The 27,813-nt window shown below is 45.0% G+C and overlaps 1 protein-coding gene across 2 annotated transcripts in view; it reads left to right on the top strand.

Annotated features, from left to right (window-relative positions):
• The first annotated feature begins 20,353 nt into the window (after nt 1–20,353).
• Nucleotides 20,354–27,813, top strand: part of CRMP1 (collapsin response mediator protein 1) — a 50,339-nt gene continuing 42,879 nt past the window's right edge. The window contains exon 1 of one of the 2 annotated variants that reach the window (XM_009099369.4): nt 20,354–20,907. In XM_009099369.4, the coding sequence (XP_009097617.2) occupies nt 20,536–20,907 (372 nt within the window). In that variant the 5' untranslated portion in view covers nt 20,354–20,535. Of the gene's footprint in view, nt 20,908–23,321; nt 23,568–27,813 lie in introns of those variants that run through there. The other variant, XM_030239217.2, reaches the window with a different exon arrangement.

The raw sequence follows: 27,813 nt of genomic DNA, 5'->3' as shown, positions 1-27,813 counted from the left end.
AAAGCCACAAATACATCACCACCTGTTTAATTCATCAGTCTAGAACTGAGCTAGCTCATGAAGTTGTGCCAGCTGGAGTCCTGGCTAAAAAACCCAAAACCTTGGTAACCAAACATTTTGACCATCAGAAGCCTAGACCTCAAACCCAGATTGGTCATTCCACCTTCTTCCCTTGCAAATGACTGAAGTTCATTCTTTCAGAGGTTTTCCAATGAGACTTGCTGACCTTTCAACTGCACGTTCATGTCCACTGATATCTTGTCCTAGCTTAGCCTATTCCATCTGCAACCACAGCCATCTCTCTGCAGACAGACCCAGAAAAACTCTGACAATAAATAACATTCTTGCTCCACAAGCATTTAAGTTGATTGAAGGTGATTAGGTGATCCAGGAAATTGCTGCTCTCATAAATTCCTGTGTCTGTGCTTGGGGCATAGTGTAATCTCTGGTACTTGTCTGCCACTGTTGATCTCCAAGAACCCCTTATAAAATTATAGGCTAATGCTTAAACAAAGTATAGGTGGAAAGGATGCATTTTATGTAAATTTAGTCAGGAAATCTTTCAAACTAATTGCTTAAAGTGAGTGGGAAAAGCTGATGGAGTGTGATAGACACACAGAATTTTTTTTCTGCTTTTAGAATAGACAGTGTTGATTAACTGGGCTTAGTATAGCACTGCATATATTAACTAAGCATCCAATTGCTCATTGGATGAGCCTGCTCTGTGCATGAACTAAACAGGCCATGCTCTGGATGTTATTACAGATGTGGATTTAGGCAGTTTTGGTGCTACAGTTCTGCAGAGAAAACCATTGGTTTTCGTGAACTTGGTATTGAATTATTGTCCTGGCCTAGTGTCAATATTTTATTTGTAAAAATGGAATTAGACAAAAAAAAAAAAAGTGTGAAGTCGTATCTGCAGAATAGACCATTTACTCTGAAAAGTCTCAGACTTGGGAGTAATGGGAGGGAAATCCTCCTTCACATATGCTCCTCAGCATCAGTACCCCTGAGAGGTGTCAAAGGCTTGTCTGTCAGTCAGCCTGCTGGTTTATGTGCCAAGTCCTGTTTGGTCTTACTGGTTTGTGCTTGTTAAATGTGCTGACTTGTCTGTAAAACAGCCTCTGATCTTTCTTTAGGGCCATTCTGGACACATGCACCATTCTGTAGGCGTGGGCTGCACTCCCTGTTCCTGGTGGATCACCTGGCATTGTAACCATATTTGCATCCATACAGAAAGTCAGTGATTCATTTCCACACTAGCTGGAGGCTAGAGTTACAAGTTAGAGTTATGTGCTTGATCTAGACCTGGGATATGCATAGATGTCTACATGTATTTGATAGCTGAATAAAGCACATCACTGTGCTTGCTGCAGTAGGCCAAATATGGTGCCCTCAAATATGTATGAGTGTGTCATGGATCTGTGCATGCTTCCTCTCAGCTTGAGAGCTGGGCACTTGCTGTTGACTTGTGTTCTGTTCCCTGCAAGATACCTTGACCTGGTTTTAGTGAAGAGAAGATTTTTACAACATTTGAGACTGGATAGACTATTCCATGCTGTGCCCTGTGGATGTACATGTATAAATCCATGGCCACTTCCATGAGCATTTCACTGGAGTGACTGGTGGATGTGTGACAAAATGGAAAAGGTCAAAGGAAAATGCAGAACAAGAAGCAGCTTCAAGAATATGTGCTGGAGTGAACTCACAAGATAACAACTAAGTTTAAAAGATTATATTAAAATACAACTAGTATGAATTAAATCAAAATACCTTATTTCCAGAAACAAAACTAACTTGAATAGATGACCACTAGTGAATTTAAAAAAAAATTCAAAAGCCTCATGAAAATGATCCAATGTGTCTGTTTAGAAGCACCCTGTGGAGAACATATAATGATTAGAGGTCTTTGGAAAGGTTGGTTTGGAAGACTGTGGTTTCTGTGGGTCTCCCTTAGCAGAAAAAAAATAGAGGGATCTGAGCCTTTGATGAGCAGTGTGCAAGGTTAGGTAGCAGTCACAGCATATTCTGCCTTACTTATGTGGGACAGAGAGCCAGATGCATCACTGTTACATAAGCCTGCTGACCTGCATATGGAGCTTTGTGGTAATAGGAGTTTCAGAAAAATAAATCCTATTCAATTTAGCTTACACAAAGATAAAAAATCCAGGTATGTTTACAATGGGAAACTCTGCAAAACATGTTATTCCCTAAGGGGCTTGGTTTTTAAATTTGAATTGGGAGGGCTCACATACTTGGGACAAAGAGGATAGGAGAGGAGGCAGTTAATATGATGCAAGATCAGTCTGCTGACTAATGCTACAGTCTGTATATTTGGGGAATGGGACCACAAGTTGTGTTGTACACCAGCCATAACAGCCTATTATTCAAGTGGTGCAGCATGAAAAATGTTCATGCCAATTTGCAGAGGGTTTGGATGAATTTGTTTAATTTGACTGTATTCTGATTTGAAATGAAAATTAATATTTTTTTCCATTCTTAGTAAATAAAATAGAATATTTTCTGTTGGAAGGGACCTACAACAATCACCTAGTCTGAAGGTAATGATATCTAGAACTAGAGACATCAGGCTCTGGGGTCCCCAGCTTGAGGAATTCTGTCTGGATCTTCTGGCTGCCTAGGGTGCCAAGGAGTTACACATTTCCAGGGCTTCCAGGCTCTTACTTCTTTTCTTTCTGACCGGTGAGCTAACAGAGAGCTGGCAGCCTTTGAGTTGATGGGCAGAGATATTCTGCTCTGAGTTTCTTGGCATTCTGCCTAATGAGATCTGTAGAGGAGCCAGCAGCTTAGGAGCTCTGCAATCTCTGAGATAATCCTGGAGCAATAACTTCTTTCTAACTCCCACTCTCTGTCAACTTGTCAGGAATACACTTGAAGAACAGAAGAGGACCTGGCAGGAAATTGGGTGTGATTTCTGCAGTGTCATCAAAGTCAAATGTCCCATTAAAAATATTTCTGACCACTTTTAGTAACCCCAGGCAGAAATCCTAACATGTCACCTGATTCTGGAGGTCCTGCCCTCCTTTGCTGCTGATATTGTGGGTATAAAGCTCAATGAGGCTAAATAGAGGACAAAGAAATAATTACAGTATTCCAGTATCTTTGAAGTTGGGATGTGGGTCACCTGCAGCTCTTCACACAGTACCAGCCTCCCTGTAGTCAGATGGCCTACAAACCCCAGCTGTCCTGAAGCTATTGCAAGATGTGATTGTTCCAGGAAGGCTCTTGACTGACATAGTGGCTAGAATGGTGGTGCTGACAAAGTAGATGAAATACATGTTGGTATCCTGTGTTTTTTTCCTTCTTCCCATGCTTGCTTTAGGATTGATCCTGAGTGCTGTGTCTGAGCAGAGATACTGGTCCAAACAGTGTGCACAGGAGAATTTTCTGGGCACACGTGAGCCCCAAGCATGTACTCAAAATTCAGTAGATATTGCCAATGTGAGTTTTAGCATCCTAAAGGTTATTGTAATTGATATTTATAATCTACAGCTACAGAGTGATGTTTTAGCAGCTGAGGAGCTCTGGAAGGTGAGCATCCTCTTGCTTTTTCCTAGACATAGAGCTGGAGGATGATGGGCCCTGTGGCTCACTGTCATGACTGTGGCCCCTGCAGGGGGAATTAGGATTAATGATGTAATGCAAAACTGCCCAAATGACAGAGAGAATCTGGGCCACTGTGTTCATCTTGTCTGATTTCCAAATTTTTCAGAGCTTAGGGGACAGCATTATAACAAAGTTCGAATTCCTGCTATGTAGGTCATATGCTGCATGCTGAATCCTCCATCACAGGCATAAAGCTGGACCAGGGAAACTTGATTTGCATCTGTAAATATCAATGGGAGTAGCAGATGTTTTTCTTTTACAGAATAATTTCCAAGGAGTTTAATTAGTGATAAAACCATCAAGGCTTTTACTGTTGGTGGTACATTAAAATATGTTGCAGTAACTGCAACTAAACTGCAATGTGTTGCAGTTATTAAACTCTGCAGTGTTTAGATTTCTGTGGCTGAACAAGATTCACTGCTGGTCTGGAGGCTTTGGAACTGACAAGTAGTGTTTCTGGCTCTGCCATGGAGTGCTCAAAAGCACTATCACCCTCCTGATCCTGGAGACATGACTGTGCATCCTCTGTGTCTGACTGGGCTGTGCAGGCTGACACACGAAGCTGGGAACAGAAAGCCTATGATTTGCTCACAGACTTGTAATGATACTGCTTTGATTATTATTTTTAAAAATTAAAATCTGACCTACTCTAGCAGTTATTCTGGCATTTGTTGGGACTTTATACAGATCAGGCAAGGAAAACAAAGCAAAACAATGATGTTCAAATATTTGTGTCTTCCTAAGGTTTTGCTATGGGGCGCAGAGCATCTAGAAATCCTCTTCTTCAGATGCTGCTTAATCTGCTCTGGATGCCTATACATTATTATTCCCTGCATGGCTGGAGAGGCTGTGAGATGAAAAATGCTTTGTTGAAATGTGAATTCACTTGCCTGTTTTTCTTAGGCTGATAGCAGCAAGGCAGACCTGCTGATCAGTTACTCCTATGACTGTGCATTTTAGGGGAAGATATTTCTTTGTTACTGCTGCAGCTCTGTTATAGCAATTAAAAAAAATGTGTCTAAGGAGGAGGCAATAACTCTGAAAGTGTCTTTGATGACTAAACATTATACTTTAAATATGCAGTGTTGCTGCTGATTTTTCCAGTCTCCTGTGAGTCATAAAATCTTGTCTCATATTGAGTGAGCTATTCTTAATGACCTTGACTTAAAAAAAAAAAAAAGCCTGTGACTTCCCCTAAATCAAATAATTTAAATTAATGGTTTTCTGTAGGATATTTGCAGTGCTTTTCAGATAATTAAAATTCCTGAAGGACAATGGGCAGGTCTGCATTTGCAGGCATCAGTGGTGCCCCCAGGACAAATCCCCTCTGGCCCAAAGGATGCTGTGCCTTAGATGAATACAACCCTCAGTCTTGTATGCAGTTTTACCATGCAGATGTGAGTAGAACTGCCTGGGAGCCTCATCTAGGAGGGAGGCAGCATGTTCCAGAGGGCTCAAGGGCTCAAACAGCCTCCACTTCCAAGGGCCTTATTTTGTTCTGCTCACAATTTGTGCTCTTAAATCCCAGCAGATCTTTCATATTATCATGGATGTACTTACGAGGTTCATGGCTGCTACCTATTGCAAATATATCTGTTCCAGTGGTGTTCTACAGCTGCTCTGTGAGCATGATACTGCACACTGCCAGCAGATAGGAGAGGAGGCAGTTAATATGATGCAAGATCAGTCTGCTGACTGATGCTACAGTCTGTATATTTGGGGAATGGGACCACAAGATGTCTTGTACACATCCTACCATGATGATTTCTATGTTAAGGGTGCCTCCCAGACAAACTGAAAGGGGAAGGATGTGAAATTAACCAAGTTAAACATACTTTTATTGGGTTTTTTTGCAGGGGAGGGAAGCTGTAGGACTCTTGTGGGTCAATCTGTCTGTTGCATTTTCAGCACTGGAAGGAACGCCGTGTTTAACTGGATGCATTACAGTACTAAAGCTCATGGTGAATTATATTAGATGTGAAATATTTGTTGTGGGTAGTTCCTGCTGTCTGTTACTGCAGGTCATTTCTTGATAATGCTCACTTCTTTAACCTCAGCAAAAAACATGCACATGATGGAGGTTTTCTTCTTTTTTGACTTAACAAGATAATCCTTCTGAAATTTGCTTTTTCGTTATTGTGAGATGATTGTGAGATGCTTCTCAAAAGCGATGTGCCTGATACACACAGGGTACCACTCTGCCATTGTATTTGGACATGTCATGCTGTTGCTGTCTCTGTAGTGTCATGTTAAGTCATTTACATTAGCCTTTAAATCTGTAATGATTGTCTTAATGGGAGAAATGTAAATAACATTAAGTTCATGTGCATAATTTACCACAAAAAATGCCTGCATTTAATAAATGCTGTTATGTTTACAAGGCTAATAAAGGCTTGGAGCTGTCTAAATGAGGCAGTGCCATTACAGGAAAATCAAATCAGCAAAGTAAATGGAGTCCTGTGGAAGTTCCTTTGAATACAAAGGTGTTTTAATTGTTTCTTATTTTAAATTGGAATAAGGCTACTCTTTGATAAGGACTAGCACTGGGTGAAGACTGTCTTAAAAGAAATCCAGCTGGTTTTTCCTGTTTTAAGTGTGTGTTCCAACAATCTGTGATCAGTCTTCAAGGTTTCCTAGTTTGTCATTTTAAATTGCTGAACTGCCTCATATCAGCACGTTTTACCCTAAGCCTCTTGGCAAGCTAGCTATCCTTGGCTGCATGTTGGAGATTTTGGGTTAGCAATTGATCTCAGAAGTGTGTATGTATGTTGCTGCTGCCTGCCTGCAAAGTTGTGGAATATCTGATGAGCTGGAGGTTGGACATCAGGGATCTTCTGTAAGCATTAGCATCTCAGAGCTGCAAAGGATTTCAGGGATATTGTTCTAGAAGACATTTTTTAAAAGCAAATATATTTCATATATATTTCATAGATAGATAGGCCATTAACAGAAGAAATTAACTCCCAGAATGACGTTCAGCACAACAATGAGTTCAATTGTCCATGCACATTTCTAAGATTCACATTTGCAGGTTCTCTTCACTATGGTTACCCAACCTTGATTAAGATTTCTAAGTTGTTCTTCTCCAAGCAGTGTGAAAATGAGTCTGTGTGTGTGTGACATTTTTATGAAGAGCTCTGCAGCATTAAATAGCAGCACTGCTTGTATTGTTGTATATTGCCCATATTCCACTGTTAATGAAAATAATGTATTTTCCATAGAGTTGAGTAAGACAAGGCTCATTTATCATTCATGAAAGCATTTTTCCAGAATTACACCATTAGTTTCATGTGAAAGAAACTAACATAAAGCCAGAGAAATTATGTTGAATGAGATCTATATATGTAACCTTTTCTAGTATTTAATGCCTTTATTAAGCACAAGAATGTAGAAATACATAATATCATTTTCTAACAGAAGAGAACATAATTTATTTGTGGTTTTTAGTATTCATGGTTGGTTAGTTGGTTGTTGAGTTTTTTCCCCTTGGATGCAATTCTTTTCCTCTGAGATATAGGCAAGCTCTGTTGGCCATTGGTTACGCTTGGGATCGATATGTCTTCATTGAGATTTTAATGAGATTCACACCTCTTGAACCACAAAGTGAATCCATCAAGTAGAAATGCATTTTAGAAGCAGCAATTTGTGAATGAGAAGGCTACACTGAATACTATTTGATTTTTTTTTTCCAAGCACAGAAATTAAATGTTTTTGTAAAGACCATGCTCTTAGTTATATAGCATTTCTTTACCAAACAGCTGAGGCATCCCATGTGCATTATTCCTTTCTTGTAATCACTTTCTTTTTTTCCAGTTTTCCTATTTGCAAGTAATCAATTTTTTTCTAAATGAAGATGTTTATATTTTAAAGCAAGGTACTATAAAACACATATTAAACAATTTATGGTAGATAATTTTCTATTAAAGTGTGTGCTTGCCACAGATGCATTGATTTTCTGTAATTAATAGAAATTAAAAATGAGTGGATTCTAATGATTGTGTAAGTTAGACCAAATAAAATATCTGTAATTACACTGTAATGTATTAAAGAATTGCACAAGCCCTCTTGCCTGGCATTTTCTCTCATTTGTGCTACTGTAGCTCCTACATAGAGACAGAAACCAGTGGTGCTTCAGTGGTTCTAAAGAAAGGATAATTTGTGACCCTCAATAAGGGCAGAGGCACAGCAGAGAGCTTCTTTTATATTTACAGCAGAAACTCTTTTTAGGTGTTGCATAGGATCTTCAAATATTTTTTTCACAAACGGCAAAAATATGCATTTCTTTGTTGGCTATAAAGAAATTTTATTAATTCCTTTATTTTGCAGCTTCTTTACTTTAAATACCTCTAGTGCTACAAACCAATGGAAATGTGTTGTTTCTGGCCCTGCACATCACGGCTAAGGTACTGAGCAGCCTCTGCTGACTTGAGATGTTTGATGCTAGGCTGCACACTGGGGAAATGTCCCCAGTATGTATTGAATGATATTTTGAAGTCACACTTGGGCAGTAGGAAGTGCATGATGGTCCCCCACCCAAACCCAAACTTCAGATATCAGACATTATTTAAACTTGTTTCTACAGTGGCATCGCCATGTCTCATGTCTTCTTTCAGAGGACCAAAATAAAATAACATCCTCCTTTTACTATCTCTGTCTGCTAAACTGAAGGAACTATTTAATTTCAAATCCTTTGTGTGCATTCATTACAGGTGGGCTCAATGATCTGAAAAGCCTTTTCCAATCTAAATGAGCACAGGCACTCTCTGAGATTTTAGGATTGTGTGTACAGTCCTGCACCTCTGAGTGTTCTTCCTTCCAGATGTTGTTTGTCTTTAAAGTTTCCATATTGTCCCGTTCCTTTCTGACTTTGGTCAGAAAGGGACAATATGGAAACTTGCACACTCTGCAAGTTTTACCAAAGCTTTTACTGCTGTGCCTTCTTACTGGGAGGAAGATGACATCCATCCACCTTGTGCTCTGGCAGTGGGCACAGAGCTCTGCTCTCCAGGGAGCTGATTGCAGTGGAGGAGTCCAGCAGGACAGCTGTCTTTAGGAGGTGGTCAGCACTAGTTTTTTTCCACCAATATGAGCTCTCTGAGCTTCCTTAAAAATGGTTGTTCAGATACTTGAGGGAGCAGACAGCTTGTCCTGTGAGAAGAGGCCAAGGAGTCTAGGCTGGTTCACCTGGGGAAGAGCCAGTTTGGGGGCACCTCATAACAGCCTTCCTGAAACTGTGAGGAAGCAACTGAGAAACACAGAACCATGGAGCAGAGAGAGCCAGGCCCTTCACAGTGATGTGGGGTGAGAGGGTGAGACACAGTGGGCATAAGATGAAACAAGAGAAGTTCAGACTGGATATAGGAAAAGCATTTCCCTCAGGAGGACACCCCAGCAGTGGGACAGGCTGCCCAGGAAGGCTGTGCATTCTCCATCCCAGGAGTTTTTCAAGCTTTGATTAGGTAAACCCTGGGCAAACTGCTCTGACTTTAGAACTGACTCTGCTCTAAATCACCTTCTGAGGTTTTTCCTGTGGTCTTACAATTTGCTGATGCTTAGCACAGGATGAACAAGTACAAATGTGATGGACTGGGAGAAGCTAGAACAAAGAAAGGCTGGTGCCTCCCAGAGGTGGTAAAAGATTGGAGAACATCAAGCGAGTGCATGAATATGGATCATTGATCTTTGTTATGCTGGAAATTATTTGGTCCTGGTTTAGAGAGCAGTGCACAGTCATCACTTTTATGTTTCAAGGTTTCCTTTGAGGTTCCAATGTCACAGGGAAATCAGTTTTCTTTAATGGCCTTCTACATTAGCAGTTTTTTGTGTTGGTGACTAAAATTGATTTTGCTTGTGATGTGAAGGAGCACAAGCCCAGCCTCTGCATCATTGCTCAGCCGTGTGCTTTAGTCCCACCAAAGAATGGGAGGCCAGCAAATTTCTGAGCATCAGAAATACTCATGCTGAAACTCTTAGGTGTAGGTATAGTATTGATAAAGACTCTGACTTTTAATCTCTGTGATGCATGGCTGGAAACTGCACCTTTGTGCTTGAGCCCTGGAAATGCTTGGTAGATACTTTTCTTTGGTAAGTTAACATCATTAAGACCTTTCTTATTTTCCTCAAGCGTTTCACAAGAGAGAATTACTCCTTGACCAGAGTAATTACAAAACAATTCAGTAGTGGTTTATGTTCCACACTTCTTAGTTAGAAAAGTAGTATGAAAGTAGTACCTTCTCTTAGTTAGATAAGTAGTATAAGTAGTAGTTAGGTAAGTAGTAAGAGAAGGGTAGAGGATAAATTTGTCAGAGAAACAAAACTGCAAGGAGAAGGTTTCATAAAGACTTCTGGTGGACAATGAAAGAAGGGGTGAATAATTCACATAAGAAGGAGCAAGGATAGACAAACAGGATGAAAAGAATGAAAGTGAAGAGTCTGACAAAAGGGACAGAATAAATGGCAGCTAATGTTTTGAGAAAAATATAATAAAATTGGAAGGAAATATTATACAAATAATGATTTTACATTTGTAAGTTTTCTTAATCTAGCAGTGCATGTTTGACAAATATTCTTTAACCCCAATTTTAGAAAATTAGAGAACTTAGTTTAAATTTAAATTGATGGATAACAAAAGTTATGATCACTAAAGTGCAAAAAAATGTAGGTTCATTGAATTAATGAAGTTTACCAAATCTGAATTAATCAGATTTCCATTATTCTGGCCACACCAGTTTTCAGTGATAGTTTTTTCAAGCATAGATGACAGATGACAGATATCCTTGATACTTTAGGGGCATTCTTCCTTTTGAACAAGTCAATAAATTGACAGCTGGTAACAGTGTGTAGCTCCTCTGCAACCAATTGAGGAACTAAAATTGCAACCTCTCTGTCTTCTAAAATAAAGATAATTTATTGGAGATTCTAGAGACTCACCTTCCTAATCCTCCCCAGAGTTTATGCACAGTGATAGGATCACAGAAAAGAGACTTCATGTATGACTGGAAGAGACAGGGGTGTGTTTCAGACTGTCTCAAAATGCAAGGCCAGCTCTGCTGGTACTAAGTCATACTTCTCTTTGTAATGTTAATTAGAAATGAAAAAGTATCTGTTGTCCTGAAAAATCCTTGGAAGGTGTGGATAGCAAAGGCTGAAATTCTGTTCTGAGTGTTGTTTTGACTGCACTTAGGCTACAAAGACGTTAATCAAAAAGAAAGTGATCTATGGAGACTCTAGTAGTGTTTCTTTCTTTGCCTGGAGATAAGAACGAACTGCAGTGGATTTTCTTTGTTTGCAGTACAGTCTGGACTTTCATAAATGATGCAAAGAGAAGGAATTCCAAACCCAGTTTTGTTTGGATGCACCTACAGCAGAAGCAGAATTAATGTATAATGTCTTATGAAGGCTGTAGAAAGCTTCTGGTGTTGTTTTGAATGAAAAGCAAGTCTGAACATTTACCAGTTTCTGATCCAAGGTAGAGAGCTGAACTAGGGAGTATCAAGGGCTCTAAATGCCTCTCATCACTCAGAATCCTTGATGTCCTCCTGCCCAGCTGACACTCTCCTGGATCAGTGACTGACTCTTGCATATCTCACTGGTTTTATGTCCTACAATAATCAATCTAGCCGCTTCTCCAAAAGTAATGTCTTCCCCTTTATTACTTTGCCTTGCTTCTCAGGATTTTTCTTCATTTCTGTTCTTCATGCTTAGAAAAATCTTTCCATCCTGAAGAATAAGCCATGAAGGCTCTTTTCTTTCCCAATTTTTAATTTTTCTCTTTTGAGGGGCATGTTGGTGACTGGGATGCACTTTAGTATTGACAGTTAATTACCAGCCATTTATTACAATAATAATTGCAATATAATATTTTTAACAAAATTCTCTATGCTGTTATCATTTCCTGTACTCCTGATGTTCTAAGATGTGTGTTTCTCCAGTACATGTCAAGTTTTAGCCAGAGTTAAGTATGCAAGCAGTGCATCACTGATGATGTTTTACAGTAATAATGACAGCTTCACTGGAAATTGTAAAGCCTGATAAAATCTTTTAGCAGGCTTCGAAATTTAATATCTGAGGAAGGACACAAATATTGATTATTTCTCTGAGAAGAGTCATAGAGTCCTATGTACTCTCTTAGTCTCTCTTACTCTCTGAGTAAGTCATAGACTTACTTGGAAAGTTGGATTTGTGATGTCTGTCATCCCATGAGTTGAACTTTATCCATGAGACTTCTGTAGATTCCTGCCAAGTGGGTTATGGTTGGGAAGATGGTAGGGAATCTTTATTTCCATATTGATGAATGGAAGTTTGTCTTGTGTACAAGAAGGACTAACAAAAGGGAGAAGTATGGAATGTGCTTTTCCCCTAAATCAGTAAATCATGGGAGAATGTCTCAATGTGTTTTGGACAGTTCAGTTTCTATACTGTGCTGCCATTATGCTGTGTTTGTATGGAAGCACCTGGGCACACTGCTTCCCAAATGCTTTTTTTTGACCTTGGATGAATAACACACAATTCCTTGAATTGTGAAAATACAGATACTTACCTTATGGTTTTTTTTCCTTCCCTTTTTTTTTTCCTCTTCCTTCCTCTTGTCTAGGGAAGAATGTAACAGTCACACAGAAGAAGCACTAGAGCTCTGAAGGATGGATGAAACGTGGTTTGGCCTGAAGGTGACTGCAGCTGCTCTGTTATGGGAAAAAGTGAGAAGTTGCCCTAAGTTGCCATCTGCGCCATTTTAGCCACCTGCTGTAGTGGAAGCTGGCCATGCATACCAACCCAATGTGTGGTTTGATTCTGAGTTTATTTTGTTTCCTTGGGATCTCAGTATTTGCATTTTAAAGCAATTACAAAGCACAATCTCCATCTTCATGGGTCTGCTTATGTGGATTTGCAGTATCTTCAGCCTTGGGTGGCTTTGAGCATTTCTGAAAGAGCCTTTGATCTGAGTTGGGATGTTTAGTATATCTGAGATTGTGGTACTTGAGGGTACAAACTGTTTAGCAAATGAGACAGAATGGCATTTTTACAAGGGTAAGTTGGAATTGGGAATGATCTTCGTGTGTGCTGAGAGGCACTTGGAACATCAAAGTGCTCTGTCCTAATACTCTGAGTATTTCAACCACATGAATAGGCCACACTGAATTTAACTTTCAGATAAAGCACTTGCAGGCACACATGCTTCTCCTGAAAGAGGGCCTTTTGTGCACTCTGGTTGGCAGCAGCACATATGACACAAACACATTTTGCAACTGTGCTGCACAATACAGATTACACACCACAGCCCCTACTATTCACCTCTGAGAGCCCTTTGGGAAGGCAGGGAGATGTGAGTGCAGGCACAGACCTGTACCTAAGGAGTCCTGTGGGTGCCTCCTTCCGTTCTGTGTAGAGGCACAGAGCACTATTGAGTCAGTGGCAATACTTGTGCTGACCTGAATGGCAGCAGCTGCTCTCAAACTCTTACATTGTGATGCACTTTCAGTTTTGATAACTGTTTTATGTCTTGTATTTCCCTTTTGCTTTTTTAACGTTGAGCTAACTGCTAGGATGTGCTGTCTTTACATTGTATAGTTGCCCAGTAATTACAGATATCCTTTGAAAGGAAGCAGAAGAAGAATAAACCGTGGAATCCCAAATCTGATTAATGTCATGTGCATTTCTAGATTACAATTAGTAACAGGATGACATGTTGTCATGGTAACATGTGAAGCTTAACTACAAGTTCCTAAAATAAAGCAATGACATATGTGTAGATTTCTATCCATTTGCATACTATCCACATGAAAACATACATAATTTCTACAACACTCAGGCAATTAAACCCTACTTCTTTCTTCTGAATTAAGTGTTGAACTAAAATATCAGGCCTCTTTCCTAGTATTTATACAAAACTTCCCACTATCAATTATAAATGTTTATGATGAAGCCATCCATTTTGTAACATCTTAAGCTTTCTGCCTCTTGGTTTCATTTTAGAGCAATTAGTGTGAAGAATGTAGAGCACTCTTCACTCTTTGTGGTTTGTACCACATTGATCTTGAAATTCTACCACCTCCACATACAAAAATTGTCCAACCAATATTGGAAAAGTCTGCTTATTAATTATATTGATAGACCAGTGGATGTGTTTCATGTGGCTGAGGATTGGGAAGTAAAACCCCAACTTTACCTCAAATCACTGGAAGAAAGCAGTAAACTGTTCATGTGAGATTGTTAGCTAAAACAGAAAGCCTAGTTATTATTTTCTAGTTGCCTTACGGTGAAAAGTGTTGTCTACTTGTTAGTGAGTCTGAGTTTCTTTCACTAAGCAGAAGTTAACTTGTTTAATGTGCCATCTATGGTAGAGTTACCAGGACATGCTTTACATTTATTGTCATTTCATGGTAAACCTTCAGAAAATGAAGAATTGGGCTCTTTGTTCTGATTTCTTTCTATGCACAACATTGTTTTGGCCAAATTCTTTAGTCAAAATTAAGATGCTGCTAAGTTCTGTGAATAAATGCAATCTCCTTCTGTCACCCTAATTAGTCAAGATGGGCAATGTTACATGGAAAATATGGTTTCTTTGGCAGTTCAATTATTTATGTATACTTTACTGTATAGACCATTGGAGAATATTGAAAATGCAGATTACAGGTTGCTCTTTAAGCGACCTTTAAATCCCAAATTCTGTTCTTCACACCACTATGGTTGGCAAATGCTGCAAGTACAATGATTGACTCTGGCGTGATAATCATGTTATATTCAGAATAATGCAGTTGCTGGGAAATGTGTCACATACACAGCAGAGTTCCCAGGATAAGCCGCCTGCTAAAGCATGGCTGATGTTTGTCCTTGTAGCCTTTTGAAAAGTGGAAACTCTGATTTTTGTGTTTCATAAATCTACCTGCATTTCTCACTTGCAGATGAAGGTTTTTAATATTTGAATTTCCTGTGGTTACGGGGTGGAGGGAGGGACATGTGCATGCTGGGTTTTGGCCACTAATCCTTTGGAAATCCTTTAGTGCCTTAAGGAGGCAGAGGGGTAATAGGCCCTAGGATTACAGAAATTTGTTCAAACCTCTTTCCTGCTTTAGAAGAATTCTTTTAAAATATATTGTGCCTTTGGCTCTAAATATATTTGCGTTAGAAATCAGTAGCCATGGGATTATGGACAGGAATTTTTTGCCCCTGTAGAAATGTTATGAAAGAGAGTATACAATTTCTTGTATAGTATCTCATCTAAAAATATAGCTAACTTAAATTCTACAGTTGGGATCCATACTAGGAAAGTCACAAGTTGCAGTTAAAGGCAGGAAAAAAAAAAAAAAAAGAGAAAGTTTAAATATATTGGATTAAATGCTTGTATCATTGAAGGGACTGGCAAATTTCCACAGGCTTTCTTGGGACCAAGATTTCATGCTTGCTTCTACTTGGCTTAAGAAATTCTCAGATGTGGTAGATATGTGGGTATCATGTTCTCTTTAATGTTGTCAGAGAGGAAAAGATAGTAGTTTTGGACACCTGCCTTGATTTGGAGTTGCTGGGATCTGTGGTATAAATCTCTGTTCACTATTGTTTCTCTGTGTAATGTGGACTCTTGCTTTGGGAATATGAATATGCAAATGTAAATTCCAATGTGAGAGGTTCCTGTGCAGCGTGCACTAACCAATGCCAAACAACTACATTTCTCTACTCTCTGATCTGTGGTCTTTTTCAAAAAGAGGGGAAACGTAACTAACAGATGAGAGCTACTCCAGTACCAAAAAAGCCTGCATGAGGCAGTTCATGTATCACCCACTGATGGTCCTAAGCAGCTCTTAGGAAAAGCTGAATAAGCTTTTAACTCATGAGTGAATTTTATCTTCTAGGAATTAAGAATAATTTGTTGGTACAGAGCTAAATTTAAAAAAAAAAAAAAAAGAAAAGAAGGCCTGAAAATCGGACTGGTGGTGGTCTTCTGTTTTGCTCCCAGTGATGACAAGCAAGTTTTAAAGAATTTGTAAATAGTTAAAAGAAAATCATTACGTGGCTCGCAGTATGTAAGACAAGGCCCAGCATGAAACAGATTTTTATAGCTTATTTATAACTTTACACTTCTGTCTTTTGTTTGGAACTTGAAAAAGGAAACCATGTAAATTAAGTAAGGAGCGAAGACTTACTGCACATATTTATTGACTGAAACAAAAATATTTCCCCACCTCCTGAGGTATTTATGACTAATCTGGGATGAGTAATGTACAGAGATCTTGCCTTTTGAACTCTAGTGTTGTACAACTGTTTAACACTTTTGCACAGCCAACAGGGGAGTGGTAACCAGAAGTCATGAGGAGCAGTTGTGAGGGCCATAAATTTGGATCCATTTGAAGAGGTACCAAAGAATGCACAAAAAAGCTGGGATTTATGCTGTGATACCTTTTAAGCAGGTGTAGCAGTTAGACTGGGGAGGGAGGGGTGTTTGTAAATAAATGCAAAAAGTTTAAACTCTGACCCATGACCACCCTGTCACTGGGTGTCACATTAGTTCTGGCTATGTGAGAAGCTTCAATAGTATAAAAGAGGCCACTCGTATTTTAACTGTTTCATTAAAACGTTCTGGATAACTCTTCAGCAAAGACTTCCACTCTAAGACATTTCCATTGATATCAACTGTACATATGTATTAATATTCAGTGTAACTAGGAGGATACAGAATTGTAATGAAGTCACAAAGTCTACTTGATGATCACAGATTTGTAACTCTCACAAATTATGTAAGATATGTTGACATTTTATCTTGTTAACAAGATGTATTTTTCTATGTTATCTAAATGTATAATTTGTATAATTTTGTATATTAAATGTATGCATATTTTAAATTAAATACATTATAATTTTATTATCTGAACTTTTAAATAGTGATAGAGCTTCTGAAATACAGTTTTATATACAACTGTATCCATGGATAGCAACCCAGGAAGTCTCAGTTTGGGGAAGGGGCCACCTGATCTTTTAACAGGGTAAGGAAATTGTTACACCCCAGCTCTTACTCCTTTTGGTGGAGGAGCTGCCATTCAGCTTCTGCTGAGTTAGTGGAAGTAATATGACTTGGCAGAATACTATGGGCTGTATCACTGCTCATGAAGTGGGTAACCTGAGCCATCCCCAGCCCGTAGCTGTGATTTGGATTCACAGTTCCTGTATGTCAGGAGACAGTTCAAATCACTGATCCACGGGATGGGGTTGTGTAGGGGGAGGAGGACACTGCTGGCAGAGATACAGCAGTCCCACAGAGCACACAGGGAGACTGACTCTGTGACTTGGCAGCTCCAGTCACTCCTCTGGAAGGAGGAGAACTCGTGTCTCTCACATGCATTCCCTTTGGAGTGTTCGTGCCTTTTTTGGTCTGATGATTCTGTTGTAAAATGCACAGTAGCAAACAAAAAGGTGCAAAATGAACATTTTACATTCTCTGAGGCCCTGCACCAGGGAGGTCCTGTTCTAACTCATGATGTTCACGCTGTTGGAAGAAGAGCTCAGCTACAAACGAAGCCAAGGTATGTGACACCCTTCTGGTTGGGCTTTTATCCAGCAAGATGTTGTAGGTTTTGTAGTGTGAAGCAAGTATATCTCTAGGTTTGCTGCTATCACTCATCTAGTCTATTTGGAATAAAGGTCCTATAGGAAGATGGTGCACTTTCAATCAAGTTCTGTCCTCTTTTCATCAAGCAATGTCAAAACAGGATGAGATGCACTGTCTGCAAGAGAATATACCACAGCAAGATATTTCTGCAAAGCTGCATACTTGCTTTTAGGCAAACTCACAGGGTGCCAGGGCATCAGGATGCATCTGAGTCTGTTTCTGTAGCACTTAAAACTGCAATTTGATCTCTTACTTAACAAAGGATCGGTATGCATCTGGTGACTGAGAACAGTTTTTAGTAAACTAAGGGCTATGGCATGAAGAAAACACAAAACATTTAAAAGCAAAGACAGACTCTGGTACTATTTTATGCTTATTTCTAACTAGAAAGTCTAATGCTGTTTTCTAAAGCATTGATCTGACATGTTCTCTGAGTCTTGTGATCTCCTTATGTATCACAATTAATATGAATCTCCTGACTTAATACTTAAAAATAGCATTATTCTTTTTTTATTATTATTATTTAAAAAACACCAAGTGCTCTAGAAACCTGAACAATTTTATCTAACTAAATCCTAAGTGTAAACAGAGTCCATCTTTCTTAGCTTTATGGATGATAAATAAAAATGCTCTTCATTTACCAGATGCATGCACTTTGCAGCATATGGGACCTACTATGGGACCTTCAGAAGTTTTCATTCTGGAAATTCAAATTAATCTCTTGATTACAAAGAAATAATTCATAAAATGAATATTTTTCCAATACTTGCAAAGACAGGCAAGTCACACATCACACTCCATGTACCGCCTTCCATACTTCACTAACTGACAGGATTTGGTGTCCTGTGTGGGAAAAAATTGATTTTTTTTCCCTCAACCTGATCAATAAATCTCAATGATACCATCAGCAACAAAATGACAATATTTTCCCATTCAAGAGAAGACTTTAAGGAAGCAATGTCCTACAAGCTATACTTTTTTTTTTTTTCACATGCATCAGTGAAGCCTCTGTATGATATTAACATGTTAATGTGGAAATATGGTTTATGAAGTGAGCTGTAGAATCCTGGGCTTTATATACTCAGAAATGTCAGCTGACAAAAATCAGTGTGCTGATAACCAATAATAAATTTTGACTATCTTACTAACTCCCCTCATGTGAACAACACCTACAGTGTTGAATGCACACACAACACTTAAGACAGCATGTCCCACTGGATTATAAATGCAGAAAAGAAAGATGTTTTCCTTGTATGTATTTTGGCATTGCTCAGGTATGTAACATCACTGCTTTTTCCATAGGGTCCATGGATAGTTGTTAATGAGAAAGATGATTATCTGGACTCATTTCTGATGAAATCCCATGGACCTCTCTCTTTAACCTCCCACTTTTCCTGATTTGCAATTAGTAACTTGCAATTTTTCTCATGCTGGGACCACCAGGTACACCTGTGGACCAAAGACAACAGTGCAGTGTGGTTGGGTTTGTATTCAAACATGACTTTGTACATGAGCAGTGAACAGGCCTTGTGATTGATCCACTGCTTCAAACTTGCTTAGTCACCTAATCAATCTCAGACCAGTTTGTTACAATATATTATTTCAGAGCAAGAGAAAATGTCCCTTATGTAACTACTGGCGTAGTCAAAGCCTGTGCCAATTGAAGAGACTGTCTGCAGGTGCAGGAGAGGAGTGTCCAAGGACTTGTGAATTTGGTGGATGGTATCAGGCACCAAATCTCAGGATGATTGTAAGGCAGGGCTGTAAGGATGCACCTTCTGAAGCGGGCTGTGCGGAGAGCTGAGGGGAGCACCCTCTCCACTCCTCCTGCCCTTGCTTTTGGCAACTTGGATCCCTCACGGTGAAACGAAGCACTCCCTGGTTTGTCTCTTTCCGCCGAGGCCAAGTCAGGCAAGCAGCACCATGCGGGCCCGGGAGCCTCCCGGGGTGCTGAAGGGACAGCTCCGGGGGGCGAGCCGCGCTCCAGCCGCCCTGAGGGGGATCCGCGGGGACACCCTCGGTTCCCGGCCTTCCTGGAGGCTCGGCGGACACTCAGGGGCCGTGGGCCGCACACCCAGGCCCGCGGAGCCGGCGCCCCATGCCCGGTGGCGGGGCCGGCGGCTCAGGCAGCGCTCGGCGCGATCACTTCCGTGTCAGGGCCGGCGCCGGCTGCCTGCAGCCCCCGCCTGTAACCCCCCGCCTGTAGTCCCCAGCCTGCAGCCCCCCGCCTGTAGCCCCCGCTTGTAGCCCTCTGCCTGTAGTCCCCCGCCTGTAGCCCCCACCTGCAGCCCGCTGCCCCCGCGGCGAGCGAAGGGGTCGAGCGCCCTCCAGGCCGCCGCAGCGGGGGAGCGGCAGCCGGGGGCGGCGGGGCGGAGCAGAGCTGCCACCACCCTCGCAGGCGCCAGCTGCTGCGGCAGGGGCAGCGCCAGCCCCCCTGCCCTGAGGCTGGTTCTGTTTCCCCCCACACTCCGGCCACCCCTCGCTCTTGTCCCCGCCGCTTCCCCTGCGGCCGTAGACCGACCCCGAACGACGCTGGCCCGTCCCCCTCCCGTACCGGAGGCTGCCGCGGCCGCGCCCCCCGCCCCGCCCGGGCACCGCCGCAGCCTCTCCCACGGAGAGGGGCGGGGGCAGTGTGAGTGAGCAAAGTGGGAGAAACTCCCTCCGGCTCGCCCGGGGGGGGCTGGGGAGGTTCGGAGCTTTTCTCATTTTCTTTTCGCCTCCCTTTTATTCCAGCCCCGAAGCCACGCAGCAGCGGGTGACCGGCGCCCGCCTGCAGGGCAAGACCCCGTTGGCACCGGCCGCGTGTGCATGCGGCGGGCTCCCTGCCTCCGCCCCCTGCCTCCCGCCCCCCGGATCATTCTATACCGGGGGAGCTGTGCACTGCGGTCCCTGCTCGGGGAATCGCTGCTGCTCTTCTCATTCGTCAGGGGCTTTCCAATCACCTGCCTCTGCCACCCTCTCCGCTCCGCTCTTTGTACTTTATTTTCACGTGCTCTTTACTAACACAGCTATTTTTAAATCCCGCTCGGATTTATTTCTCTCTCTTTCTTTCTTTCTCTCTTATTTTCCTTTTTTTTTAAATTTTTTCTTTTTTAAATTTTTTTTTCGGGGGGGTGGGTGGGGGAGGAAGGTTAACGTTTGCAGGTCCCTAACGTTTGCAGGAAAGATCCCACCAGCCAACCCAGCTCCGCCACTGCTGCATCCATCCATTCATTTTTATGATCACTAACAGCCTATCCCGGTAGTGGAAGGTGCAGAGAAGTGGGAGGCAGGGAGAGAGGTAGAGAGAGAGAGAGATCCGGACAGCGAGAATGGCCGAGAGAAAGAGGAACTGGAATAAAGAAGATGACCTGCCTGTGTATCTAGCTAGGCCGGGCACGACAGCCCAGACACCGCGACAGAAATACGGGGGAATGTTCGCCTCCGTGGAGGGGGCCTATGAGAACAAAACCATCGACTTCGATGCCTACAGCGTGGGGAAGAAGGGCTCCCGGACCCCGCGGAGCGGCAGCCGGCACGACATGCTGGACGGAGGGGACAACTACAGCGAGACCGCCAGCGACATCAGCGAGATCTCCGGCTCCGTCATCAGCTCCCCGGGAGAACGGGAGGACAAGACCCCGGGCGTAGAGATCAAATACCCCATGGGGAAGGAGCTGCTGCAGGGCCAGGACAATGGACAGGTGAGCGGGGCCCGGGCTGGGGAGGTGGGAGCCGCCGCCCCCGCTCGCTGGGCGAGCCGAGCCGAGATTGCTGTACCGAGCGGAGCCGTGCCGAGCCGTACTGTGCCGTGCCGCAGAGCCCCGCTCGCCGGTGCAGGGGGCTGGAGGCCGCCTTCGCGGGGGAGTTTCGGCACGGCAGGTCGGGGAGGCACGGCCCCCTCCTCCCGGGCACGCTGATGCTCTGGGAAGAGCCCGGGTGGCCCCTGAACTACCTCACTTGGCAGAGCTTAGCGGAGGCGGGAGGGGGCGACCCCAGATATCGTCTTCCTTTGTAAGTGATGGCGATGAGTTTTCTCCGTTTCCTTTCCTGCCCGTGCCGGGGGGTTGGAGGGCAGCTCGGGTCCCTCAGCGTCTCCCGGCCGCCCCCCGGAACAAAGCCGGGTCCGCTGCACTCCCGAACTCGCCGGGGAAACTCCGCGGAGCCTGTCCCAGGCACAGCTCCAGGATCTGCCCCGACCCCCCGCCCTGTCTCTGCCCCTGCTCCCCCCAGCTCCCTCTGCGCCTGCATTGTCTCCCCGGCAGGGAGCGCGGAAGGCGGGAGGATCGGCCGAAACCTCTGCCCCGGGTTCGCCTTCCCTGGCTCTGCAGCCTGGACTCATATCGGTGGCTCAAGGAACAAGTGAGCCGGCTGGCCGGCCCCTGACGGCTGTGCATCTCCATCTTAGCCCTGTCGGCATGCAGGCTGGAGGCAGACCTGGGGGGATGGCTCTCATGGGATCCCGGGCTGTCATTGATTTCCCCTTAGAAAGAAATGCGGCCTTGCAGTGATGCTTCTGCATGGATACACCCTGTTCCTGAGTACCCAGCCTGGAGCCTCTGTGGCTTGTCTGCACTCTGCCCTTTCCACAGGCTGAACTGAGAGTTTCCACTCTCTTCACCCCTCTTGAATTTGAGCATGAATGGGGTGCTGGTTTGCTCTGGCCTGGGGATTGTGTGCAGGTGCCACATGGCCTCCTGTGCAGCCCAGTGAGTGTCTGTTGTGGCGGGACACTGCAGCGAGTAGGCAGGGCTCGGTGGGACACTGTGCCGGAGATGCTGCTGCTTTCTCTGCAACGACCCCAGGGTTGCCTTCAGAGGCTGCCAGCTGCAGTGCAGTCTTCTCTTTTCTAGCTCACCTGAACTCCTGAGTTTATTTGGTCAGGATCCTGGGGCAGTGGGAGGGCACAGCACACCCTGTCTTCTAGCACATCCATGGTGCTGCATCCCCATTTTCCCTGCTTCCTAGTTCAGCCTGGGACTCAGGGTAGTGAGCACACACAACACACCTACTTCTCTGGATCCCGCTGTGCTTGCAAAGTTGACCAAAGCGAGGTGAGGATGTGGTTGGGGTAAAGCAGGCAAGATTTGGCCACTGGCTTGGGAAGGTGCACTGTAAGCAGCAGATGCATGTGACCCCTGTGCAGTGACATCCAGAGTTTTTTACAAGCTTTAAACAATGACTTCTGGGCAGATGTGTCTGGGATGTGGCCTGGGTGCTCAGTGGCTTTTATCTATGTGTGTATCACAGGGTGGGTGTGCTAAGAGCCCCAGAGTTCGTGTCCTTGGCGGGATTAACTTGGGCACAGCTTTGCAGGGCCTTTTACCCTCAGACACCGTGGGTGGAGGGAGGCATTCTGTGAGACACAGAAAAGACAGAAGCCACTTTACTTCTCCAGCAGCTGCTGATTTTGCATCTGCCTGGCCTGGCCTGGTTGTGTTATCCCCCATGAGCTCCATGGGCACAGGACAGCAGGTGTGTGACAACGGGGCAGTGATGAGGAGTGCACAGCATGACAGTGCTCTTGGGGTCAGAGATGCTGGTGAGGACAGAGAAGGCAGTGCCACCTGGGTGAACGCCATCAGGGACAGAGCAAGCAGGGCCATCGGGGCAGTGCAAGGCAATGCCATCAGGATCGGTGGTATGGGGACAGCGCAGGGCAGTGCCATCAGGATCGGTGGTATGGGGACAGTGCCGTGGGGACAGCGCAGAGCACTGCCATCAGGCTTCACGCCGTGGGGACGGGGCAGGCAGTGCCATTGCCATGTGCAGCACAGCAGGACCCACTGCCGGGGCTTATATCCCCCGTCCCCACCCTGCGGCAACCCACGCGTGGGATCCTGCCGGTGACCTCAGCGTGCGAGCGGGGCGGCGGCGGAGCTGGCGGGGCGGCGTTTCCCAGCGCCGGTGCGGGAGGGAGGGAGGCTCCGGCTGGATTGATGGGCTGTGAAGGGGGGCCAGGCGGAGGGGTGGGGGACAGGAGGGAATGAAACGCTTCCTGGGTTGCGCCGAGCGAATCCTGCTCCGACCTGCAGCCGGGAGGGCGCTGCTGCCACCGGCAGAGGCAGCTCTCGCCAACCCCCCCGGGAGCCGCGTCCCCGTTTGATTGCAGCCGGAAAAAAAAAGGTGCCGGGTTTGCCGGGCTCCCCTTCCTCTGGGCGACGGAACTTCGCCCCCATTCCACCGCTGTGCCGGGTCGCCACCGCCCCGCCCCATCACCCGACCGGGCTTCGCATTATTCGTCTCAGCACCGCCGGTGTTGTTCCGCTGGGCTCCGCTCGCTCCTCGGGTTCGTTGCGTGCTCCCGGCGCTAGGGAGAGCCGACATGTCTTACCAGGGCAAGAAGAGCATCCCCCACATAACGGTAAGCGGCCCCGGGCGCAGCGAGCGCTGCGCTCCTTTGTTCGCGGGGCGGGGAAGGGCGAGCGGCGGGAGCGCAGTGCCCGGGGCCGCGGGCAGCCCCCAGACTGCGGGGCCGGGGCTCCCCGGAGCGGCGGGGTGCGGGCGCCGCCGCCAGTCCTCCTCCCGCTGGAGCTCTGGGCGACGACTGATTTAATTTAATTTTATTTTAAAATTTCATTATTACATTTTTATTTTATTTCTTTATTGTATTCTGCCTCCCCTTGCTCGCCCGCCGCCCAGCCGGGGCTCAGCGCTGTGTGCTCGCTCCAGCCCGCGGCGGGGAGGGGAGGGAGGGCCGGCGGGGGGCTCGTCCCGGCGCTGTCGGGGCCGGGGCCGGGGGTACCGCCCTCCCGAGGAGCCGGGCCCGGGGAGGCTCGGCCGCCGGGCGAGGCAGAACAAAAGAGGGAGGGGACCACCGCAGCACAACGTGCCCCTGCCACCGCCCCCCGCAGCGGGCAGGGGCAGCGCAGCCTCGGCGGGGCAGGGGCGGTGGGCAGGGGGGAGGCACAGGGTGCGGAGAAATGGGGGGTGGGCGAGCGTGGGCGTGGGGGGGAAGCGTGGAAAATCAAAGAGCGCCATGATGCCAGCACCAACACCTCTGCGCGCTATTAATACATCAGGCGTGGTGGGAATCAGAAGTCAAAGAGTTAATAATAACCATCCTCTTCCTATCGGTGCCTGTCTCCCGCTAGATGCTTTTGTACCCGAGCAGAGAGAGCTACAATAGGGTGTGCTTTCCATGCTAGAAAGAAAGGACTTGGGTTCTTTCATAGAGTGTATGAAAGAACCCAAGTGTATGAAGCTTTCCCTTAATACACACGATTGGGGGATATAGGGGCTGAGATAAAGAGCAGGCAGAGCTGGCGGATAGGGGTGTGGTGGGGGAAATCGCACCCGGAGCTTGCTCACACGGCAGAGGTTTTCCCCAGCACCGGTGATGGTCTCCAGGTTGTCGCTTTCCTCTTAGGGGACTGGTTCAGTGGATGATGGGGTCACTGTTGCTGTGGCACCTGGGGCAGAGATGAGCGGGGAAGCTCCCACATTGCTTGGGTTCCTGAAGCTTTCCCTGGAAAGCTGGCACGGTGTGATGCGGAGCAAGTTTCGGTGTCTGAAGGAGCGGGCTGCCGGGTGGGTGTGGCACCTTCCTGAGCAAACCCAGCGCTTATCGGCATTAGTGGAGCAGTGCTACAAAGCTTGTAAGCTCCTCGCGGTTTTCTCCCTGTGCAATAAAAGCATCCTTCATTTGATCGGGAGAGAAGCTACATCCTTCTAAAAGCTGAGTTTCATGATACGGAAGTGCCGCATTTATGCAGGTTTCTACTATCAACAGGCAGCAGTGCCTGGTGGCCAGGGCTGAACCTGGCTGCTGCAGGGGCTTTTTGGGTGATGGCTCCTCTTGCCTCGTTCCTCAGTACGTTGTGTGACTTACACTTACTCAGGGCATGTCTGGGTTGGGGGAGACCCCTCTGGGTACCCTCTGGGTGACTGTCAGGTGCTTTGTGCATGTCTCATTCATTTGAAGCTGGAGTGTAACAGGGTCACGCCCATAGCTAGTTCTTTGCTCTCCAGTTCGGAGTAGAATGAGAAACTGGAGGAGTCTTTGCCTTCGAATCAACAGTTCCTTTTAATTTCATCACTTCTCACAATTTTTTTTCTCTGTGATGTGGAGAGGATTGCTGTGAAAAAGACAAAGCCCAAACCTCAGGCTTTTCTCTTTGAAATGGTATGTGCTGAAGCTTCTATAAATGAATATTCATTAACATTACTGTTGAGTTTTGTGACCAAATCAAAGGCATAAATTAACATTAGTGAAGTTGGCAGGCATCAGGGCTGGACTGTTTTTTGGGTTTTTTTGCACTTCTGGCCCTTCTCCATCAGAAGCAAGTCAGGCACTTTGTGTCAGACCTTGTACACACTGGCTGTCACACAAGACAGCCAGTGTATATCTATCTGTGGATATCTTCTGAAGCCCCCTTCCAGTGTGGTAAGTTAGATGTTTCATCCGTCCACTAAAGAAATACATTGTAGCTTCAAGTCCTCTGGGCTCTAAGGAAATGTCATAGCTCTGTGGAAATATGCAACAACAGTGATGATGAAATTATATAAAAATGTAATTTGTTACTGTTTTTAACACTCCCCCACTCACACTCCTGCTTTTTGGAGCTACACCGGCTCCTGGGTTCGTTGGAGAAGTGAGAAACTAATTTCTGATGGTGTCCTGGGTGCTGATACTTTGCTGTGGATTTTCCAGTACCAAGTCTGTGTTACTTGGATGGGCCAGGAGCTGTCCTGAGCAGACAACAGCAGCACCCAGGGACAGCATCCAGCCATAAGCACTACAGGCAGCAGCCAGTACCTGGCCAAGACTTCCCTCTGGGATCAGGTCTGCAGCATCAGGAACTGGGAAGGAAGAGGCAGCAGCTGGTTTCACCTCTGGTTGGTGTGGAAGCAGATACCACAGGGTTGTCTTCCCAAGAGTGGTATTCTGCCTGGGTTACTGCTCTTGGTGCACATGGCCATAACTTCCTCCTTGTGCTTAGTCTGACTGTGCCTTGTCTCCAGACTCTTTCAGACAGCAGGGCCTAACTGATAGTCCCTGCACCTCTTTTACCCAAAGCAGCTTTACTCCTGCTTTCCCTTCTCCCCCTGCTCGTGGTACATTGTTGTACACAGCCCTCTTTGGCACTGGGCATCTCCCTGCTCTCATTTAACAATCTGCATTTTTTTTTCATTTCATCTGCCTATTTTTTCCTTTCCATTTCAGCTTGTGAACATTCATGCTTCTTGCATTTTATCTCATTTGTGGCTGCCCTGATGCCTGTTATGTATCCTATGCAACATCCAGGGTTGCTGTTAGTGGAGCACCAGAACTGTGCCAGTGTAAGGTGCCATTCAGTTGTGAGTCAGACTGGAGAAACTGGGCCCTTTTGTGTAACTACTGTGGGAGGGGAAGGACCTCTGTATTTGAAGCACCAGACCAGTCTGGGGATGTATAATTGAGCCAGTAAGTGTAAGCACTTCAGTCATGTCTTCTGCACTGTGTTGAAGTCCTTGGCGGGTGGGTTTCAGACCCCTGTTTCGGGAGTGTTAGCTGGGGATGGAGCAGGGTGTGCATGATGTAAGGGTGGCCAAGAGTGCAGGAGCACTTTTCCCAGCCTCTGTAGTATGGACAGCCACCATCATCCATTGCTGAGGTGTTTTTCTGCATGAGGTGTCAATCTTTTGTGCTTTGGTTCTGCAGGATGTTCTCATGCAGACCAGATTTTTCAGGATATACCCCTCAGCCCATTGCTTTTAACATCATTATACTCCTCTTGTGCAACGTACTACAGGGAGTCAATGGAGATGATGACATGGAAATACCTGTTACAAATTATTTTGGCTTCTGTGTTTTGGTAGCACTTGGCAATTTTCCAGCAAGGCCTGAGCTTAGATGAACTCAGAATTGTACCATGGTTTAAAAAAGGCATGTGGCATGTTAAATGCCTGTGACAGGACGTGTTTGTTCCAGCAGCAACTGCTCCCATTAAAACATAATCTGTGTGAGCTCAGTGAAGAGGAGGTGTGAACACAATTCTACTGAGCAAAGGCAGAATAGCTAGTCACCAAACAAAATGCAAGGAGGCATTTGGGAGAGGAAAATGGTGCCTGAATCCCTTGGGAAAAGAAAAAAGAATCATCTTTCTGGGTATGATCCAAGGGTTGGCATATGAGTGGGGAAATGCACTGCTGGTCCTGAGCTGACAGACTGTAAGGTACAGGGAGACAGAGAGCACAAATATGTGGTGTTACAGAGGAAGGATCTCACTACTGAGCATAACAAGAAAAGAAAATAGAAGATCTGCCACTACATGAAAAAAAAAATAGATGCAAAAAAATGGGGAGACTGAAGAAATTCAGAGGAGTGGGCACAGAGAATAATTTTACTTGTTACGTTTAGAATTGGTATGAAGAGAGATGAGAAGCAAGTAGGCTTCAGTTAAAGATGGCACAATATTTGGAGAGAGAAAAAATTCAGTCATCCGGATTTCTGCTGTGTGACTGACTGGTTCAGGATGGAAACTTTCTGTTTGGTCTGAACAAAATGCTGGTATAATGTGTGGCGTTCTGGTGTGAGAACTGCTAGTCAATTCATTTTGGACACCAGAGGGGACATATCCTGCAGATGCAGAACATGGTGAGTACCTGGAATGGTGGACCAAAGTCCA

Source organism: Serinus canaria, chromosome 4, assembly GCF_022539315.1.
Source record: "Serinus canaria isolate serCan28SL12 chromosome 4, serCan2020, whole genome shotgun sequence".
NCBI lineage: Eukaryota > Metazoa > Chordata > Aves > Passeriformes > Fringillidae > Serinus > Serinus canaria.
This window is presented reverse-complemented; position numbering and strand designations above follow the sequence as displayed.